Genomic DNA, 16,746 nt, shown 5'->3' on the forward strand with positions numbered 1-16,746 from the left:
TTGAATAATTATAGAAAGTTAAGATTTTTCTCCAAATTGTTTTCCCCCTTAACTGTTTTCAAACATGATCATATATGGGCGATTCCAGAGATGCCGTCTGTATCTATGGACAGATTTTTTTTGAAAGTAGACTCTCGAATCAAGGACAAAAAAGTACTTATTTCAAGATGACTTCTTGCAGTGTAGTCATTCCTGTCTCCAGACTGAGAACATCATCATCAGTGTTGCATTCAGAAGAACATGTGCACTCATCCTGTACCTCAGGGCCAGTGTATATGTGCCCGGTTGCCTCTGACTCTCCCGGATGAGGTAGCTGCCTTCGGCCTGGCTCAGTAACTGGTCAGCCTCTTCTCGTGAGATCATCCCATGGTACCTGGAAGAACACAGCATTATAGAAACACTAACCTAAACACTATCCCGACAGATCTAAATGTCACTTACTCTCTCCCGTAGTACTTTGGACGGTTGTCTACCTGTAAAGGAGAAAGAAATGCTTATCTTATTGAAGCCCTGATGAGTCATTTGCCCATGCTTCGGCAGACTGTGTGATGTGAGACTGTGTTCTCGAAGTGAGAGTCTGTAGGTGGAGGTGAGGAGAAAATTGCATGAGTCAGTTAAGAGCCTCGTCTGAGCATTCTGTTGTCAAAGGAACTGCTGTGGAGCCAATAAATCACGCAGCACCAACAAACAGCAGGGAATATTCATTTGCTCCATGTGGGCGGGATAAAGGCTGAATGGATCACGTAATATGTTCTAACACCAAGAGTTTGGATAGCAAGTCTCCTGAAATGAGTTAGCGCTTACATGCAGTGTTTCCTCACAATAGAGGAGTCCTGAATCACTTTAAAACTTTACTTTAATATATGGATCAAACTGCTAACACTTTATAATAACTACACCTTATTTAGCCTTAAAGAATCAACCTCTAAACCACTGTCTTAACCAAGTTTACTTTCTCCAATTCAGCTTTACCCAAATCGAAAAGCTTCTCAGCCTATAGGCCAGTGTAAAGCCTCATTTGAAAGCTAAGATCTACAAAAATTCATTTAAACAGGTCTTTTTCCTTGCATTTGTGTTGCTTTGTTTTCGTCTCATTTTTGTTGCTACTATTATGTCCCTAATTTTTCCCAAGAAGCTTTAAGATTTGAGTAAAGCCAAACTGGAGAAAATGTGCTCAGTTCAGGTGGAGGTTAAGAGGTGAACACTTAATTCAGCATGAACAATTTATTAGTTAAGTGTGATTAACTCATTGTTAAGTCTGTCCTTCAGTGATCCTACAGGACCAATGTGGCACTAATGCATTCTCACGTCTGTCTTTGCTTACAGGTAAAAACAAAATTAAACTAAGATTAATCTTACAAATGTGGAATCAATATTTCAAAAACAGGAACAGTTCTTTTCTGAGCAGTGAGTGTTTGTACACTGCAAAAAGTAATTAACTAGATCAGTATAAACATCTCAATTTGAGCATAATAATCCAAATTTTAGTTGTTTTGACTAGTTAAGAAGTTGTTGGGCATTTGTCCTGGATTATTTCACTTGTTCTGAGATGTTTCTGACTCGTTTCGATACGTTTCGTCCTTATTTCAGGTCATTTTCTTTGCCAGTGGGGAAAGAAAATTGGTCTTGTCTCATTGGCAGTTTTACTTTCTTATTTCAAGCGAGATTTACCCTAGAACTGGTCTGAAATGTCCTCAAACAAGCAGAGTAAACTTGGTCCGATCAGGGAAAGGGGCTCAATGAGTGAAAACCGCTCAAAACAAGAAACATTTCCTCAATTCAAGTCATTTAAGCCAATGCTTGATATTTACTTTTTGCAGTGTAGAAAGCACTGGGTGACGACTTCAAACTTCCTCGTCCCAAAATAAATTCCCTGAAGTCCACAGAGTTTTACCTTTGCAATATTCACCTGGAATCAGCTCAGTCAGCACACGCAGAGTTCTAAATAAATACACATTTATAAACATGATGTACACAACAACTACTGCAGGCGACCATGTGAAAATGAGACTTTTCCTCCCATGTTATTTACTGACTCTGTGTTTCACTATAGTTCTGTGGACACTTTGAATCATGACACGAGCAAATTCAATTTCGATTGTAAAGTATGTACTTGTAATCTTTTAAAAAGGACCCCAAGAAGACTAGAGCTGCCATTAAAGGGGCATCTAATGGGGATCCTAATAAACAATAAACAATATTAAGGCTAATAAAGATGTTGTTATATATTATAAAGTGTTACTGAAACGCTTTAAAGATTAAAGAGACAACAATTGACATTTCACTCAGAAGACGGTAGTAGGAAATTAGCCAATCAGCACTGGGAAAAGAAATAATTTCATCGTTGTCATGTTGAAAAGCAATTACTCTACAATGACGCTTCAAAGAACAGATCTCACTTGTGAAAAAAGGAAAAAAGAGGATAGAGGAGAGTAATGAAAAATGATGGTATAAGTGGTGAAGGGATTGTCTATAGTGTTTGTATAGAAATGAAGTGCAATCTGTTTTATAAGTTTAAATATTGTATTTTAGCCCTAAAGGCATTGTTAAGTTATTGGATTTTTAAAACCAGTTCTCGTTTAAGCTAATGTTCCTATCACACCAGTTTTATATATTGTGTAGCTGAGCATAACACAATATTTAATTCAACGTCTAAAACAAAAATGAACAAATATGAACTAGCGGTCGACCGATATATTGGGCTGATTTGGGTATTTTACGCCGATAATTCCAGAACCTAAAGTGATAGAAACCTCCCTCAGTCAGAGCTTTATGTGAGCCCCAAACAACCCTGGGGAAGTGAGAAACATCGCAATGAAAACTGCTCACGTTTGTAAACCTCAGATAATGTTTTAGAACTTTTATGTTGCAGACTTCTGCTTATGATTTCAGCACCATAAGAGATAGAGGTGGCAGCCCGGCGGGAGCGGAGGGAGCTGTGCAGGAGGAAGAGGGAGGAGGAGGAGCTGACCAGTGCAGGACACCACGCTCAGAAACAGGGTCAAACCCAGGAGGCGGTGCACTGCTGAGGAAGAGACTGAAGGCAGTGCTCCAGTTTCCCCCCGACCTCTGACATCTGGTCTACACAATTTCGTTGTACAATTGTGGAAAGACAAATAAAGCACTGACTTTCTTACTCACTCACTTACATTTGTTTTGGAATCTGCTGAATAAATCACCCTATGCCTCTGATAAAGCGCCCCCTGCTGTTGCAGATCAACACTGACACATTTTACAGGTTAGAAGCAGTGTTAATTTTGACAACATATTTTATTTTAGTTTTAGTCTTAGTCTTTTGACTAAAATGTAATTTAATTTTAGTCGAGATTTAGTCAAAAAAAGCTTTTCAATTTTAGTCTAGTTTTAGTCGACTAAAATTGCATGTCAATTTAGTCGACTAAATTTAAGACTAATTTAGTCGACTTTGCATTTATAATATTCATTATAATCATATTTAATCGTGGTCCTCGACTTCATGGGGCTGCTTCCACATGAAAAAAGCACAAACCTGTTCATTTGGCAGTGAATTTAAAAGATATGAGGCTTTTTCAGACTGTCAATAGAAGTTTGGATGATTTTAGTCTCTCCTTTTTTCATTTTTATTTAGTCTTATTTTAGTCGACTAAAATATCTGGACATTTTAGTCATAGCTTTAGTCTCATGAGAAACTTTTAATTTAGTTTTAGTCCAATTTTAGTCGTCAAAAATAACACTTTGACGAAAATTAAGACTAAATATTTTAGTCGACGAAATTAACACTGGTTAGAAGCTTCATACATTGTAGATGAGATATTTGAGAAAATCGGCATCAGCCAATCAAAATCAACAAAAATCAGCATCGACCTTAGATAAAGCCATGTCGGTCGACCTCTTGTTGCAACAGACCAAATGTTAGTCTGGAGCCTAGAATTGTAATTCACCCATCCAAGTTAGAAAAGTTGAAATTACAAATCCTCAGGCTCCTACATTCCTTCAGACGATGTGTTTGCAGAAGTATTTGATCTGGGTCAGCGCTAACACTATGACACCACTGTGGAGGCCGAGCATTTACCTCACAGGTGCATGTGAGTCTGCGGGGATGCGGCGCCTCCTGCTGGAGCTGGTACACTAAGAGCAAAGAACTGTTAAATGAATGAACACGTCTGCAATGTGAAAGTGTAAAGACACAGTACTTACAGTAGGACTTCCACACGGGCCTGTAGTCATCATGATCTGAACACAATCACAAAAACAAGAGGTCAGTCCCACACGTCCACTAACGGCTGTTCTTCTGCACAAATCCAGACAGGATTCAGATGTTTAATAATCCTGGGTCACAACATGTCACTGGTGTAATATTTAATTACTATTACTATATTTATGTAGTATGGGGAAGAAACTGCATGCTTCCTGTCTCTGTGAACTTTGTTCCCTCTGGAAGTCTTATCGGTCTCAGTGTCCGTCCAGTATCCTGTCTTCAAAATACCCTCACTGTTTGTCTTGTCTCAAGGCAACATGATCACACAGACACACACAGACACACACACACACACACACACGCACACACACACACACATACACACACGCACAGGTGTACAACCACTGTGCCACCACCTACACTGCTGACAATGCATTCAGTTCATATCGTCTAATCCATGTTTTTAAAACTTGTCAGAGCAAGTAGCACCTCATGTTAGAACTTCCAAGTACCACCAGGCCTAGATCCAGATCAAAGGAGCTAAAACACTCTCAACACAAACTAAACCAGGTCTAAAATGATCTCTAATTAAAATGAATAAAGTATAACATAAGAGCCCAAGCACCAGCTCTGGTCTCGTCATTATTATGTTGATCATTTGTGCGTAATGAACGCGTAATGAAAGCGTAATGGAGTGCATTAGTGACCACTCCCAGGTAAACTCTTCTCACAGTGTGATGATGATGATGATGATGATCGTAAGTTAAAAGTATTGTGATCAAATCTAATTATGGTTAAAACCCCGGACACTTGAAGACACGCTGAGCCGTAGTTTTCTCTTACCAAAAACATTTAGGGCCATGGTGACTGAGCTGCTGCTGCTGTGAAGGAGAACTGATGAGAAGATCCAAAGCTCAGCACGATGGATCCATGTCCTAAACCAGTCAGACACGTGTGAGTGTGAGCTCAGAGTCTCTGAGGAGAACACAGAGAACACAGTGAACACAGTTAAAGGATTGAGGTAAAGCCGGGCTCGTGTGACTCGCAGGCTAACGTTAGCAGCGTTTAGCAGAGAATAAACAAAGCCTGTGCCATGATGTGTTAGCACGTGCACACTTCTGTTACACAGGGTTACACAAGGATCCACATACATGTGTGAGGCGGTGCACGCGCACATACACCGCTCTATTACCATGTAACGGAGACATAATAATAAAGTACTGAGTACTCACATTCACATCCATTCTCCTGTGGGGTCGCCATCTTGCTGGGTCACGTGAGCAGTCTCGCCCTCTCTGGGGAAACTAAATGGGTAACTATGGCAACGCAAGTCTATATAATGATGTTTCTGCCATGTTTCATTTATGATTGCCATGTTTAACAGTGTGTCATGCTGGTCCACATCCTCCTCAGCCATGGTCTGAGACATGTTGTAATGCACTGTTTACAAAAAAACAAACAGGGACAAAGGAGCAGATGGTGAAAGACTGTTGTGGAGCGGAGGGAGCTGCGCAGGAGGAAGATGAAGGAGGAGATGGAGCTCTGAAACAGGGACAAACCCAGGAGGCGCTGCACTGTTCAGAGGATCAGAGGAGCCTGAAGGCAAACAGCCAGGCTTCCTCCACCTCCAAACACAAGGGTCATTTCCAAAAACCTCCAAAGTCACAGCAGATCTGGACAAACACCTGAACACGGTTTATTTAGTGTTTGTACAATCACAAATAAAACACTTACTTACTTACTTACTTACTTACTTACTTACTTACTTACTTACTTACTTACTTACTTACTTACTCACTTACTCACTTACTCACTTACTTACTTACTTACAAAGTGTGTGATCTCAAAAAATCACAAGGCACATATCATCCAAGTATTTAAACTCATACCTGATGAACTATACCTGATTTCTTTTTAGTTGCGGAATGGAATTTGATATGTCAATAATGCTGTGCATGTAAGTGAGTAAGTGAGTAAGTGAGTGCTTTGTTTGTCATTGTACAACAACGAAAATGTGTTGATGTGACTGAGCTCGCCGCCATTGTGGGTCAACCTGAGCACCATGTTTCTGGAGGTCAGGGACACCGGAGGAAACATGCAGCGCCTCCTGGGTCTGTCCCTGTTTCAGAGCCTGGTGTTCCGCATTTGTATCATTTTAATGAACTGTCACTAGCGAGTTATCAAACATTTCTTATGTATGAACTCCCCCGTGTGAAGAACTGGGATCTTAGGAATATGTTGGGAAAGTTAGGTTTCACCCACAACTAACAATAGCCTTTACTTGTTTGCTCTTCCATTGTTTGTAAATGGGGGGGTGAGTCAATAATCAGACTCTGATACTTATATACTTATTCTAATACATTGACATGGCACATGGGATTCTACCTCAGATCCATAATATTGTAATAGCTGTGTATTACTTGTTGTGTTCTCCATTGTTGTTCTCCTGGCTCAGGGGGCACTGTGAGTGAAGCTTGTATGGTTCTTTATGTTCTGTTTATGTTGTGTATGTGGTGAGCGTGAGCTGTCTCTGTACGTTTTGAGCTTGTTACTAAATAAAACACCTTAAAGTAAATACCGGCATTTATTCTTCAGGGAAGTGAACGGTTTCAGCATCAGTGGGCTGATCTCCTGTCAGCTGGGCACAGGCTCAGCTTCTGACCATCATGTGTCCTTTAAACTCTTTGCAGGAGACGTATCATCGTAATCGGGCCATATTAAAGGGTCCTCCTCAGTGGCGGGTCTAGGGGTGGCCAGGGTTTCTGCTGGGCCATCCCAGGTGCCACCCCTATATTTGTGAGTGTTTCCTCATTAGCCTGCCCCTCCCCCGCCTTTTGTTACGCAGCACTAAACACTAATGGTTCAAACTATAGCTTCTCTATGGAATACAAAATAAGATAAATGTCACTATTACTAAGAAATAAGGCCGACACTTTGTACCAACCCTTTTGTGGTGTTCGCATTAGTTATTGGTGGCACAGCTTGGATTTTGATTGGTCCAGCAAGGAGATCTTACTTTACTAACATTAGATGGCATTTGTTCCAAACTATGTTGTGCTGCTTTAGCCTGTTTGTTGTTTTAAAGTGTTTGAATGAAAGTCGGGCCTGTGTTCTGTTGCTTTAACACCAGGTGGAGCTAAAGTTACTCTACAGGCTCCTTCTTCAGTAGTAGGTTTTACACTCGGCAAATGTGTAGAATCGCCTTCATGCAAATATAAAGCTTCTTATGGATTTAGTGAACTATAGGGTTTGTTTGCATTTCTGTGACAGTGACCCTGCAAATGATGAAAGTGTCAGGAAGGCATGTGTTTGGAGTGTGTGTATTAGTTCTGAAAGAAGTCCTCACCATTCTCTCATTCTTTCTTTTAGGAGTTCTTCTTTCAACTTCACTGCAGCTGCGATGCTGTGCGTGCATTACGTCACTCCCACCGTCAGCCATGAAGGAACAATAATGTTTACACTGACATGCACTAATGTTGATTCTAATGTGTTCTACTCACACAGCACATTTTCCTACTCCGGAATAAACCCTTTTGGTGTTAATTTCAACATTTTTATGGTGTATATATAGGTCCAGCATGTCTACTCAAAAGCTGGAGTAGAAGTAGCGTACTCCTTTTTTTGGTGTAGAACATAAACCCCATTTTGGGAGTCAGAATAAACACCCCTGGGGTAAAACTTCAAAGCATTTTCCTGCATATTCTACACCCTTTTATTAGATTAGATTATTCCTATTAGCTATTTATTAATGGGTAGCCTACTATTTTTTAACCTCTTAACCCCCGCCTTAACTAAGTGCATTTTCTGCAGTTCCGCTTTACCCAAATCTCATTTGAAGACCTACAAAACTGATCGTGAAGGATATTTTTCCTTGCGTTGTTGTGTTTTTGTCAATTTTTGAAACTCTTTTGTCACATTTTTTTTTTTGCTATTATTCATTAGTCATTTTTCTGTTGTTCTTTTGTGGCTTTTTTGTTGCATTTTGGTGACATAATCATCCTCGTTTTCACGTAGGATTTCCGTTGCTATTTCTCAATCTTTTAGATTTGAGTAAAGCCAAACTGGAGAAAATGTGTTCGGTTCAGGTGAGGATTAAAGGACCAGGCCACCGTTTTTTCCACACTGAGATATGTTCTTTACCTGAGCTTAGATGAGTTGATGTGTACCTGTCTGGTCACACACAACGACCAAATATGTTGTTAGCACTTGGCCTCTCCCTGTACATTCCTATAGCTCCAAATGGGGTGACGTCAGAAGCGACCACGCTCTTCCACGTGCAAGACACGTACGTATCAACTCGTCTAAACTCAGGTAAGAATATCTCCGAATGGAAAAACGGTGGCCTCTCCTTTAACAGAGTCTAACATCTTAAACTTTATGGACTACCGTGTACGATTGTGGCCGGTTAGCTCAGTTGGTTAGAGCGTGGTGCTAATAACGCCAAGGTCGCGGGTTCGATCCCCGTACGGGCCACTCCCCTTTTTTTTTCCGTCCTCCATGTTTGCCAGCATTACAAGGCATTACACAAATAAACGTTTGTCTGTGATTAAACGCACCGATCGTAACTTCATTTCCCCTTTTAGAAACAAAGTAGCCCAGCAGCTAGCCTCAGAGCTGCACTTCCCCCAAACCGCCGCACGGTGTCGTCGTTGCTCTCCCTCAGACCGCACTTTCTCCCCCCCCCCAGTCCCCGCAGCGCACAGTGTTGCTCTTTATTGTTCCCGTAGAAAAAGCCCCAATGCTCGCTCCTCTCCGCATTCGACTCAATGGCTACCGCTCAGAAAGCACGTCCCGGCCGAGAGTGAGGGCTTCGGCTGCGGGGAAAGGGGGGACTTCGACCGGCAACTTTTCCCTCTCATGAAGCGCTGTGTCGGATTTACTAAGCACCGCGGTGGAAATAAAAATAATACAAATCAACCTTTGTGGAGCAGAGGAAGCAGAGGAAGGAAAGACAGACGGGTAAGGGGAAATCACGCTCTCCGGGTTGATTAAAGCGAGGTTACACGTCGTCTCCTCTGAGGAACTGTGAGTCAGACCAGCCTCGATGCAATGTGGAGCCCGTGTTCCTCCACGTTCTTCCTCTGCGTGCGCGTGGCATGATGAGCCCTATATGTGTAGAATAAGCTCGCTTCAGTCCACAATCTGTCGGGTCGTTTTCCTAATCGGCTGAGCTCCAGGAGGTCTTCCACAGAGCCCCACGCTATTTACTGTAATGTTGAATCCGTGCACCACAATGGCGTTTTCCTTGGTTGTTTGTTTTCCTACTGAGAAGACACTTTTTTTTAAGTTTACCAGTTGCATGTTTGCTGCCATTCTTGCTGTCTGTCTCTAATGACTTTGATATGGATGGGTTCTTGTCATTGTCACAGTATACTGCCATGCCACTGCTCATTTATCTTGACAAGTCTGCACAGATCTCCTCTCCTGAGTGTGCAGCAGCTTGCCTTTTACCCCACTGACAGACATCTCTGCTCTGGTGCCTAAAGGATTACTCTGCTAACCTACATTCTGGGGCCTGACGTTACCTACTGTACTTGAAATACCACTATGCTTGCTTTTTTTGCAGACTACTACCGCCTACTCCCCCCCATTCATTAAACCGTCCGTTCCATTCATTGGGGAATTGGCAAACCTTGACCATCTGCCCACTCCTATATGACCAGGTGACACCCTCGCCAATTAATTCATTGATCTCGAGGGGGGGGAGACAAACGTTACACCCCCGCGTCTGATAAGGTCACCCACCCAGGCTTTCAGGGACTGTTTGTCACCTCGGTCACACATGGGGATGGTAATGACGTCCCTCTTGGCTCATTCACTTTTACAAATCAATATCGCACAGACAACAATTGGAGGAACGCCGTCCGCCTTCTTCTTCTTCTTCTGGAGGGCTGTGGAGCAGCTTAATAGCATTAGCAAGGAGGAAGTGTCATCTTGATAAAGGGTGGTATTGATTGCGAACACCACCAGTAAGGTCGTACTGGTTTGGGATTGTGTTAATATAGTTGCACGTTATGAAGCAAAAAGCACTTGATGTCTTTGCAGTCGTGTTTTGAAAAATGTTCTTTGTAACTCCCGCATGTTTGCATCGGAGGCTTTGTTCTCCTATCTCCATTGTATAGGGGTAGACCATGTGGAAGACACAATACTGTGGGTCTATGGGTATACCGTCCTGGGCCTATCTCACCGGAGAGAGTTGCGGAGACGTTGCAGATTGTGCACATGCAAAGGTTCGCGGAGATGTCCCGTGGAGATAAGGCGAGTCTCCAGGCGGTCTCGGCGAAAACAGGTTCGATTTCAGCGGAGACTCTGCGCGGGCTACGTGGTCTCAACGTCGCAAACAGTATTTGTTGTTCAACCTGTGAGGCGTTTCCGTGACGTTCCTGCAATGTCTCCGAGACCTGTCGGAGGCTTGAGAAAGACTCGGGCCCTGAGACCACAACATTTCAGCGACATATCTGTGACCAGCGGCAACTCGAGTCTCCAACTTGTCTACAGGCCGGTGAGATAAGCCCGGGAGACCACACAGAGACTGCATGGAGCGTTGAAAAAGCCTCTGTGCAGTAGGGCTGCTCGATTATTGAAAAAATAATAATCACGATTATTTTTGTCATAATTGAAATCACGATTATTCAAACGATTATTTGTTGCCTTTAAAAAAATCCATCAAAAAAGTGACAAAAATCCATCAAAAAAATTACAAAAATCCATTAAAAAAATGACAAAAATCCAGCTAAAAAAGACAAAAATCTAGCAAAAATAGTGACAAAAATCCAGCAGAAAAAAGACAAAAATCCAGCAAAAAAGTAACAAAAATCCATTAAAAAAAAAGACAAAAAACCAGCTGAAAAAAGACAAAAATCCATTAAAAAAGTGACAAAAATCCAGCAAAAAAATGACAAAAATCCATTAAAAAAAAGACAAAAATCCAGCAAAAAAATGACAAAAATCCATTAAAAAAGTGACAAAAAAACAGCAGAAAAAAGACAAAAATCCAGCAAAAAAGTGACAAAAATCCCAAAATTAAAAATTTGAAAAAAAAAATGTGAAAAAAAAAATGTGAAGAAAAAAAAAAAAAAGAAAAAAAAAATTATAATCGATTTTTTGCGATTATGCTAATTTTGTAATCGTTTACTGTTGTAATCGAAATCGTAATCGAATTTCGATTAATTGCACAGCCCTACTGTGCAGTCTCCGCTGAAATCGAGAGACCTGACTTGTCTTAAATTTGATCTCCATGGCCAGCGGAAACTCAAATCTCCATCTAGTCTCCAACTAGTCTCCAGGCCGGCTAGATAAGCCCTTTTAGAAGAAGAAACGACAACAGAAACGTCCTTACAAACATCTGTCCCTGGCCTTGAACCCGAATGATGTAATGATGTATTGATTCCGTTGTGCAGAATCTTTCGTTCCTACCACTTCCTCCGCACTATATCCTCCCGTCTATTTTTAAAAGCGTCCACTTGCCGTTGTTCAAACCGGATTGGTAGCGTCTGTTGTTCTTTCTCCAACCTCACACTCAGCAAAAGCTTCCTCAGCGGGCCACGCGTGTATCTGCATGCATAAGGAGAGGATCCCATTCCCATGCCCCGTCGCCTCCTTCTCACCAACTCTTGGGAACTTTTTTTTTTTTTTTTTCTTTCCCCCAAACTAACGCCGGTTCAAAGGCTGCGGGGTTTTGTGAGCTCTGCCGGGGTTTTTTGGAAGCTCCCACAGTGGCGTCCTTTGTTTCCTCTGTGTCCAAACTCGCTCAGTATTCCTCTCGGCTTCACGTCCTGCGCTTTATCTCGGCCGATGATGCAACTTCACTTGCTACACTTCTTTTAGCGCGGCACTTAATGGTTTTTCATGAAGGAATTGCAGAGCGAGGTTTCTCCAAGGGGATTTGTAAGAGATTTGGGAAAAAAAGTAAAGGATTGTTTTAGTGCAGTTTAAATGATTTCTGAGGACACCTTTTAAATAAGATTATAGCTTTAGATACTAGAGGCAAGGCAAGTTTATTTGTAGAGCACAAATACAATCAATAAAAACATCAACATAAAATTAATCAATTACAGTAAGAGGCAAGAGTGTAGATAAAATACTTTCAGTTATATGCATTTTTAAGTCTGGTTTGGATTTGCTCTGTCTTGAGCACTAGTTTGAGTCTTGTTTTGACTCGCTCTGTCTTGAGCACTATTTCACTCTGTCTTGAGCACTATTTTTAAGTCTTGTTTATACTCTCTCTGTCTTGAGCACTATTTTTAAGTCTTGTTTATACTCTCTGTCTTGAGCACTATTTCGCTCTGTCTTGAGCACTATTTTTAAGTCTTGTTTTAATTCGCTCTGTCTTGAGCACTATTTCGCTCTGTCTTGAGCACTATTTTTAAGTCTTGTTTTGATTCGCTCTGTCTTGAGCACTATTTTTAAGTCTTGTTTTGATTCGCTCTGTCTTGAGCACTATTTCGCTCTGTCTTGAGCACTATTTTTAAGTCTTGTTTTAATTCGCTCTGTCTTGAGCACTATTTCGCTCTGTCTTGAGCACTATTTTTAAGTCTTGTTTTGATTCGCTCTGTCTTGAGCACTATTTCACTCTGTCTTGAGCACTATTTTTAAGGCTTGTTTTGACTCGCTCTGTCTTGAGCACTATTTTTTAGAGACTATACAACACTAGGTTCATGTGCTTTCTGAAAACATTGCCCAGGTCTTTCCACTCCCTGAGCTACAGACTGCAAACTACACCTTTCCAGACTGTCATTTAGTTTGTTTGGGTAATCGTCACCTACTTCTTAGTGATTAGCCTGAGCTGCTCTTAGCTGTTTGCACTTTGCCTGTAAACCTAGCCCTGCACCGTCTTTCAAACAAAAGCCAGACTAGTGATGTACATAATAGCTGTTTCCGCCTGGGCCTTAAAGCAACAATGTTCTCCTTTGTGCATGAGGGGGGAACACATTTGCATTCCCACAGGTGTAATGAGTAACCTGAATGTCTGCTCTGCATATTGTCAGGGCAGCTCTTTTGGCCGGACTCCAGTTACAGGGCTTTTGTGGCCGAGTGTGCGAAGCGGGTGGAGGTAAAACGATCGGACCTGTTGTGTTTATATCTAACTTACCATTAAGCGCCGTTTGGAAGGTCAGGAGTTTCACTTTGGGAGTTGGAGGTAATCGTATCAGGGCGTCGGCGCGGGAGACGGAGAATGAGTCTTGTTTGTTTGCGCAGGTATAGGCCACGTACGAAGAGGTCACGGGTCAAGACGACAATACAAGCATGTAGACAAACCGCCTGTGTCAGAAAACGTAAAGATAGATGACAGGCCACAGAGTATGCACATGGAACCGCTGAACACTTGGGGAGTAAGATATTCTACATGGAGACAAACTTGACGAGGAAAGTTCAGGATATTGTCATGTTAGTAGGGCTGGGTACAGTTCAAACATTTTCCAATACAATACAATACCTGAATGATACTTTGTTCCGACACCAGTGCTTTATCGATACTTTGATACTGATCCCTGAACGATACTTTTTTCCAATACCAGTGCTTTAACAATACTTTGATGCTGATACCTGAACGATACTTAATTCCAATACTAGTTTTTAATGATACTTTGATACTGATCCCTGAACGATACTTTTTTCCAATACCAGTGCTTTAACGATGCTTTGATGCTGTTACCTTAACGATACTTGTTTCCGATACCAGTGCTTTAATGATACTTTGATGCTGATACCTGAACGATACTTATTTCCAATACTAGTTTTTAACAATACTTTGATGCTGATACCTTAACGATACTTTTTTCCGATACCAGTGCTTTAACAATACTTTGATACTGATACCGTAACAATACTTTTTTCCGATACCAGTGCTTTAATGATACTTTGATGCTGATACCTGAACGATACTTATTTCCAATACTAGTTTTTAACAATACTTTGATGCTGATACCTTAACGATACTTTTTTCCGATACCAGTGCTTTAACGATACTTTGATACTAATACCGTAACGATACTTTTTTCCAATACCAGTGCTTTAACAATACTTTGATACTGATACCGTAACGATACTTTTTTCCGATACCAATGCTTTAACGATACTTTGATACTAATACCGTAACGATACTTTTTTCCAATACCAGTGCTTTAACGATACTTTGATGCTGATACCTGAACCATACTTTTTTCCAATACCAGTGCTTTAACAATACTTTGATACTGATACCTGAATGATACTTTTTTTTCCAATACCAGTGCTTTAATGATACTTTGATGCTTATACCTGAACGATACTTTTTTCCGATACCAGTGCTTTAACGATACTTTGATGCGGATACCTGAACGATACTTTTTTCCAATACCAGTGCTTTAACGATACTTTGATACCGATGCCTGAACGATACTTTTTTCCAATACCAGTGCTTTAACGATACTTTGATACTGATACCTGAATGATACTTTTTTCCCAATACCAGTTCTTTTAACGATACTTTGATACCGATGCCTGAACGATACTTTTTTCCAATACCAGTGCTTTAACAATACTTTGATGCTGATACCTGAACGATACTGTTTTCTGATACCAGTGCTTTAACAATACTTTGATACTGATACCTGAACGATACTTTTTTCCGATACCAGTGCTTTAACGATACTTTGATACCGATGCCCGAACGATACTTGTGTCCAATACATATACTAAAATATTTGTCGTCTAGAACCAGAAAACAGAGCAGTAATGTGTGGAAGACCTGCACAATATCGGGTTCATCTTCAATGTCAAGAAATGTGTGAATAAGTTGGAAAAAATGGAAACTATTAAAGGTTTAGGAGAACAAAGCTGCCATCTGCTTAAAACGGCATTGATTGATAAAAACGTTCACAGCTCGATTTGCAGCAGTGATTTTGAGGATTGTTTGAAAGAAAGTTCCTTTTAGCCTTCAGCATGTGTTACGGGTTAACATCTTTCAGAGAACGGGTCTTATGCATCTCCTCTGTCAAAAGAAATGAACACTTTACGATGGCAGTTTTGGGAACGACGACCGCGATGAGGTTCAGCACTTGTGGACTTTCTTTTCAGAGTTTCCCATCAAAAACCTCACATCGCCCTTTGAGTTTTACAGGTCCATCTGAAATAATGACATCAAATTCTGTTCAGGGTGAAAGGGGATGGAGAAACATTGAGCAGATTGTCAGAGCCGAGCCTCGTGTCCACTGTCCAGCCATATGTCCAGCAGCCTTAACCACTAGACGGGAATTTGCACATGACATCAATTTCTTAATGGAATCTCAACGCAAGGAGTCCAGTTATTCAATTTGCAAATGACTTGGTTTGTAAATGTCGATGAAGGACGAGCACAAGAGCTCTGTCATGTCGTTTTTATTGAGAGACTTGATTTGTGAATGAATAAATGAATGAGACTTTGTGAAGAACATTTCATTAGGAGTTTGGCATTTTCCCCCAGTTCTTGACATTGGAGATGAACCTGATATTGTAAATGTGCAGATCTTCCACACATCATTAATCTACCCAGCCCTGACCCACAGTGAGTCGTTTCCGTGTCATCTCCGCGTCACCGTCGGCCGACTGTCTCCTGAAGCATTCCTCTGGCGTGATGTAAGCGTTGGGCATTTATTGTTGGAGGTGGAGGGTTATCAAGTGTGTGATGGAGGTGGGGGGGCGCTGACAAGTCTAGTCTCAGAGAAAGGGAGACAGAGAGAGCGAGGGGAGAAGAGGGGGGGAGTATCTTTGTATGCCCTCAGACCGCATCTCATCTGCCCCACTTTGAATCAAGCCGGGACAGGTCTCTCCCAAAGCCCTTTATTTGCTGTGGTGGAAACAGCCCTAATCCCACCTGTGTTGTTGGTTGGGAAAGCCAAAAAAAAAAGACTTGCAGGACGTGACACATGTCTGTCTCTCGGGCTGCGAATTAGCCCGATTTGTCATTGGGTAAAAGCCTGGCGCTCTTTATGTGGTGCAAAACCAGACGATAAAAGTCCCCCAGGAAACTCCCTCCCTCGTGCAATGGCCGTTCGACGCACAGCAAACCAATGTGGGCCATGTTTTTGGCACTTTGGGACAATTAAACATCCCAGAGAGGTTGCTTTGTTCGCCACACGTCCACCCTTTCCATATAAGTTCATAAACAAAGCATTTTTAACTACAAGTGCAAAATGACTTAGTCACCCATCCTGCTTCCCACGTTGCCAAAACAGACCGTTGTTTTCTCATAAAAGTTTCTAAAAGCGATGTTATGCCTCTACGAGGGCTGCACAGTTTGGGAAAAGGCAACTTTTTGGACCAATTTTGCAATTCTGCACATTTATTTGCATGTTTTCCCATTTTTGTTTCATTGTGTTTCATGTTGCACGACATTTAAAGAGAAAGTACTTTTCAAACAAGGCTTTCTTTTAATTTTAAGCTATAGGTATTAAATAGTCTTCAGTTATATTGTTTATAGCGATAAAATAATAATAATAATGCATCGGTTTTATATAGCGCTTTTCTGGACACTCAAAGACGCTTTACATTGCACTATTCGTTCACTCCATACTCTGTGGTGGTAAGCTACTATTGTAGCGCTCTGCCCC

The 16,746-nt window shown here is 41.4% G+C and overlaps 1 protein-coding gene across 2 annotated transcripts in view; it reads right to left on the bottom strand.

Annotated features, from left to right (window-relative positions):
• LOC306981755 (N-chimaerin-like) overlaps nucleotides 1-5,057 on the bottom strand; it is a 21,052-nt gene extending 15,995 nt beyond the window's left edge. Inside the window, exons 1-5 of one of the 2 annotated variants that reach the window (XM_079581403.1) lie at nucleotides 5,021-5,051; nucleotides 4,177-4,212; nucleotides 4,052-4,107; nucleotides 442-473; nucleotides 260-373 (exon numbers count right to left, since the gene is read on the bottom strand). In XM_079581403.1, the coding sequence (XP_079437529.1) occupies nucleotides 260-373; nucleotides 442-473; nucleotides 4,052-4,107; nucleotides 4,177-4,212; nucleotides 5,021-5,039 (257 nt within the window). In that variant the 5' untranslated portion in view covers nucleotides 5,040-5,051. Of the gene's footprint in view, nucleotides 1-259; nucleotides 374-441; nucleotides 474-4,051; nucleotides 4,108-4,176; nucleotides 4,213-5,020 lie in introns of both variants that reach the window. The other variant, XM_079581404.1, reaches the window with a different exon arrangement.
• Between the last annotated feature and the right edge of the window lie 11,689 nt (nucleotides 5,058-16,746).

The sequence above is a fragment of the Gobius niger genome (assembly GCF_951799975.1).
Source record: "Gobius niger genome assembly, chromosome: 23".
Taxonomy (NCBI): domain Eukaryota; kingdom Metazoa; phylum Chordata; class Actinopteri; order Gobiiformes; family Gobiidae; genus Gobius; species Gobius niger.